The sequence below is a fragment of the Scomber japonicus genome, chromosome 18, assembly GCF_027409825.1.
Source record: "Scomber japonicus isolate fScoJap1 chromosome 18, fScoJap1.pri, whole genome shotgun sequence".
In the NCBI taxonomy this organism is placed as follows: domain Eukaryota; kingdom Metazoa; phylum Chordata; class Actinopteri; order Scombriformes; family Scombridae; genus Scomber; species Scomber japonicus.
This window is the reverse complement of record NC_070595.1, coordinates 15,571,310-15,576,709: the sequence shown is the minus strand read 5'-3', so window position 1 is coordinate 15,576,709 and position 5,400 is coordinate 15,571,310. Positions and strand designations below refer to the sequence as shown.

At 38.3% G+C, this 5,400-nt stretch overlaps 1 protein-coding gene across 1 annotated transcript; it reads right to left on the bottom strand.

Annotated features, from left to right (window-relative positions):
- Positions 1 to 2,796: 2,796 nt before the first annotated feature.
- aqp8b (aquaporin 8b) lies at positions 2,797 to 4,813 on the bottom strand. The gene is made up of 5 exons (XM_053337781.1): positions 4,554 to 4,813; positions 4,004 to 4,130; positions 3,698 to 3,912; positions 3,393 to 3,527; positions 2,797 to 2,839 (listed from the first exon to the last, which is right to left on the bottom strand). Exons 1-5 carry the CDS (start codon positions 4,811 to 4,813, stop codon positions 2,797 to 2,799), a joined length of 780 nt encoding a protein of 259 aa, XP_053193756.1.
- Between the last annotated feature and the right edge of the window lie 587 nt (positions 4,814 to 5,400).

Genomic DNA, 5,400 nt, shown 5'->3' with positions numbered 1-5,400 from the left:
TAAAAAAAGTACTTAAGAATCCACTGTTCAACAGACATTTTGCTGTATTGTTCAATTTTGTTTAATTTCCCTTTGCTGTATTTTTTCCCACACATTTTTACCATTTTTTATGGTGCAATCAATTCTGCCAACATTTCAAACTTGTTGATTTAACAGATACAGAGTTTGTGTTTTGTTGTTAAAGTCAGAAACTACATTAAAGATTAGCTTGGTTTACCTTAGCTAGTTTTTGTTTTTCATCTGCTAAACTCAATATTTTAATTCTCCCAATTGTGCAAAAAAAAAGTAAAACATTTCCTCTATTTTGTTTACTTATCTTGTCTGTGGGTTGTTTCAATAAACTACACAAAAATAAACATTTAATATGTGAACGTGTGGCTAACAATATGAGTATAATTTGCTTTTGAGTATCACATACAAATCTAAATGTCATCGTCTGTTTGTTTGCGAAACAGAATACATACAAAATAATACTGTTGAACATTGTAGATTTTATTTTACAACAGAGAATCTGGTTGGTTAATGTATGAGTGATGAAGTGTTTAGATATGAACTAAGCTCATGAACAGTGCATGAAAATCTAAATTTCATGAGTTTCTGCAGCTCAACAGAATGCTCTGGCCCCTGAAGACCAGTGTGCTCTTTTTCATAGGAAGTGGAGTAAAGGCGTGAATGAACTTAAGACCTCATTTCCCATAATGTTCTGCATAATGGGATTTAGGGCTAAGTGCCAAGCTTATTTTGGCCCTTTTCCTTCTGCATCCCATCTTTCCCCCTGTAATCAGATTCTTATGATAATAAGGTAACCCTGCCATAAAATGAAATACAAAATCTCCTTAGATAGTCAAAACTCTGAGCACTGAGTCAGACTTTCTTTTGAGTCATATTGGCCCCTGCATCATGGCCATAGAAGATAAATGGACAGATGTGAGGCCCCAAATCCTGGGGATCCTCCCCTCGGCCCCTCCCCAGAAGAGAGGAACAATTAATTGACTTTTAAAGCAACTGCTTTCTTAGCCTATTCCACACTTCTCCTTGGCTGAGCAGGGCTCACAAATTGGTGTGTTGAACTTTTTATGAGGACTAAATAGCTGCCAATGAAAGTGTAAATGACTGTGTTGTGAAAGGGGCCTACACAATGGCCCTGCAGAGACAAGGCCTCCGGCAGACATAATGACCATTGTCACGGCTGCTGTTATCGAGAAACCATCAGGGCTCATGAATCCAAGAGGCCAGTGAAGGGCTGATCTCTGCTTTTTAATCTCCCTTTGTCCATATTTCTGCTGCTCTTGTTATCGTTGATATTTCTCTATATTTCTCTCAACCGTCAATCTTTTTTATGCATGTCTTCTGTTCCAGTTTCAGACAAAACTTTATTTTAAACCTGCAGTATATATATTTAAAATATCTCAGCTACTGAAAGCATAACTTTTTAATGCAAACATGTAATTCCTCATTTGAGTAGTTAAAACCACATTTATTATTATATATTATATTATTATTATTTGGTGAGGTCCGCATCCTTGCTGCTACACTGTTTAATAAATTCCCTTCACCGCCCCAACCCCAATGTATTAGCGTTTGGTTGTTTGTGAATTTTGAATGTTTATTTCACTGTGTTCATGTGCATCAAATATTGAATATTTCAAGGACAGCTGCCAAATTTAAATGCATATTGTTGCAACAAATGGTTGAGACCTGACTGAAATGCTTTTGCCTTCTAGAGTTTTAGATCATGTTTATGTACTGTAGGTAAGGCACTGTTGAAGGTTGCAAAAAGATATTATTTTGATGAATGTTACCCTAAAATTCAAGCCTTCCACAATTTTTTATTTATTTTTAGTCCTACAGAAGCACAGTTTGAAGTCTCCTCCCTGTATTGTCCCAGGGGGGCACCATGTCAAATTTCCAAGCAAAATATAACCTCTCTGCAGGCTTTTGAGACCACACAATTCTCATCTCTGGGAATTCCAGCAGGCTCTCATGGGGAACAAGCCCAGGAGGGCTCGGCCTGGAGCTGCTGCACGATGCACCGGCAGGAGTCCACCCAGACTGGGGGGTAATTGGTTTATCCCGCCGCCTGGCCTGCTTTCCCATGTGGGCCACTGCTGCGGGGAGGCCCAGGGGTACAATATGGAAACAGCATGATACTCTCCAGTGCCGAACAGGCATTCACTGCTCCTGCTATACAGACCAGGGACATGGTACCGGGAACACAAAGCTGAAGAAGAGATGTCTCTTGGCTTTGAAAAGGTTGCCATTTACTCTTTTTAGTGGTGGGCAACATTTGTGTTTGAAAATCTAAAGTAATTGAATTTTGGCCTTAGTTTTTTTTTTAAATGTTTTTGTCAATTCAAAAGGTAATGAGTTAGAGAGGGTCCCCCCAAATGTCTATGCATAATTGTCAGTACTTTTGCACCTGCCATGCACCTGGTTGAAAATTAGATTTTTTTTAATCCACTCGTGATCTTAAAAGTGAAACAAAAAATGACCCAACCAGCATTTATTTCTCTTAATTGTGGGATATACATTTATATAGTAAAATCAAGAGTTGTGAAGAATTTCTGAAGATGAGCAGTGTACAACAGGATATGTGAAAATTATCATTAATCATCAAACTCTAGCACCGGATGTTTCATGATGTGACAAAATCTAATTTTATCATGTAACAAAGTAAGTATAATCCTAGACACATCTCAGTTGAACAAAAAAAAGAGTTTCATTCCAACTGTTGATTTATAAAAAAAAGTCATCTGATGATTCCTCTCACTTAAGTTGACTCACTCACACAGGATCTCATTTCAAAAGGAGTCGAATCTTCCTGTCTCCAAGGAAGAGTCTGCAAAAACAGGAAAATATTTGCATAATATGTTCAGTAAATAATTAATCTCTAATCTTCATACAATATACAACCATGATTGTTTAAAATGGTTAATTTCTTTAAAAAGAGACAAAAAATATATATACACAATTCTCTTCACTTTTTCCTGACTTTTTCTTGTGAAATACATAATACCGTAAACTTTTCAGGCCTCTAAAATTGATCTGAAATAAACCTGTCTTTGGTTGAAATGCTCACATCTCCATAACCTGTTATGGGATGTCACAAGAAGACTTAAAAAATGTTGTGGGCTACTAGATTAAACGTGCAGTATGTATGATTTAGTGGCATCTAATGGAACAGACTTGGCAGAACTGGAATGAAAGTTTAATAAGTATGTTTTAATTGGTGTATAATTCCAAGAAAATAAGATTTGTTGCATAGAAGAGCCCTTTATATCTACACATGGAGCAGATCCAGGTGAGGGATGCCACAAAAACTCACCACTAGATGCCATGAAATTTTAAACACTGGTCCTTTAAAGTATCTGGCAAATTTGTACTGCACCTACCGAACCAATGCAGCTGCTATTAGACCTCCGGTGATAGGTCCTACCCAGTAGACCCAGTGGTAAAGCCAATAGTTGTCCATAACGGCTGGACCAAAGGCTCTAGCTGGGTTCAGACAGGTACCAGATACATCCCCACTGATACAACAAAGAAAAAACTGTTAAAAGTTTGTAATAAATGGGTTTTCAAACCGTTTTGAGCTGGAGAAATACATACTGTATCTATATGAGATATGACATTTTTCAAACTTTTACTTGGACAAATGTTGTAATCACCATGGATACATCTAAACCGGAAATTTACTCACCCAGCCAAGATATTGATAATGACAGTGCAGCCCACCATGAACGGCACCAGGGGGCTTTGGGTCTTGGTGTTGACGGCCCCCAGCAGCACCACCATGGTGACCAGGCAGGTCATGGCGATCTCTCCAAACAGAGCCCCAACTACTTGATCATTAGACTGTAGAAGATCAAATGCAGCCCCATGGGCCTTGCCGTAGTTCTCAGTGGAGGTCATCACCTGTTGACACCAGCCAGCCATGATTCAGTGGTGAAGAAGAGGTCAGTTTCATGCAATTGTAAAAAAGTCTAACATGATTTTTGTGCCTCACCTTTGCCATAGCAGCTCCCAACATCCCTCCAATCAACTGAGACGCAAGGTATGGGGCCACCATGTGCATCTCCATACCCCCACACAGATAGATGGCCAGGGTGAACGGGGGGTTGAAATGAGAGCCGCTGGCGAAGATGCAGACAGAGGAAAAGCTCAAAACCTCAGTTGCTCTCAAACAGTTTTGTCAGTTCAAATATTGATTGTTTTGGACCATTATAAAAAATCAAAGATTATACCTCTAATTATCAAATCTAGTATTGTGTGCTATATATATGCATGTAGGAGAATGATTAAATCACAGCAGGACAAATGAGATTGAGCTTGATTGTGCAGCTTTTGTCATTACCATCTTTTATCTGCACTTAAAGCTACCATAAACTGAGAAAATCCTTTGAAATCCTGTTTCTTAAAGTTAACAATTATATATGCAAATAATTATTAGAAAAATAAGAAAATAAGCAATAAAACTATAAATATTTTGTATTTAAAAACATCATTTTTCATTCATTTCATTCATCATTTGAAAACATCATTAAAATGATCCTCACCTGATCTCAGCCATGCATGCCACCATGACAGCTACAGCCAGACCATGCACCAGAGCTGGCTGAAGCCTCCCTGGACCGTCCACATTCTCTATGACTGACACACATCCGATAAACACAAAGAACATAGTTCCCACCAGCTCACCCAGACAGGGCTGGTATAACCTCTCAAATTGGTTAGGAGGCCTGGTGGGAGTTATTTTTGAATCTGAAGAAACAAGAGTTGTCTCCACTTCGGCCATCTCCATCCTGTCCTCACCCATGACTCCTCAATGAGGTCCGGTTGTAAACGCTGAGGATATGACTTTGGCCGTGCTTTTCTGATGTGTACCTTCAGATCTCACACTGCTTACTAAACACACAAACTTTGGTGTGCAAGATTAGAGCCTCGTAGTGTTGCTCCACTGACCTGACATGGACCCACCCCTTGTCTTATTAATCCAATAAAGCTTGACCATTACATGCCCCCTCATTACAAGAGTTCACCTGCTAAGATAAACATTTCATGCATTTGCTGACAGGATTGTGAACTCTTCCATAACCAGTTTAAAAATCAGCTAGTTTTTGTAAATAATTGAAACCTAATAATTTACCATGAAGTTGTAAAATAGGTGTTTAAATATTTTCCATGGCAGGGTCAAAGCAGGACAAATCATGGCAATGATATATGTGACTGATTCACCTATAGGAAACAAATGTCATTGGACTTCAGTGGCATTAAAATCAAGTTTCTTAAATTCTAATGAAAAAAATGTCTTTTTACAAAACATTTGCATAAATTATGATGCATGCTAGAATGCTAGAATGCTTAATGTTTACTGTAAAATCTGTGTCCTTTTTTTAATTAGGA

Bases quoted from the DNA above. Each gene is read 5' to 3' on its own strand.
- aqp8b (XM_053337781.1), bottom strand. From the start codon at position 4,813: ATGGGTGAGGACAGGATGGAGATGGCCGAAGTGGAGACAACTCTTGTT. The intron at 4,131-4,553 runs GTGAGGATCATT...CATCTTCGCCAG, and splicing joins GCATGCATGGCTGAGATCAG to CGGCTCTCATTTCAACCCCC. The intron at 3,913-4,003 runs GTGAGGCACAAA...TGGTGTCAACAG, and splicing joins TGGGAGCTGCTATGGCAAAG to GTGATGACCTCCACTGAGAA.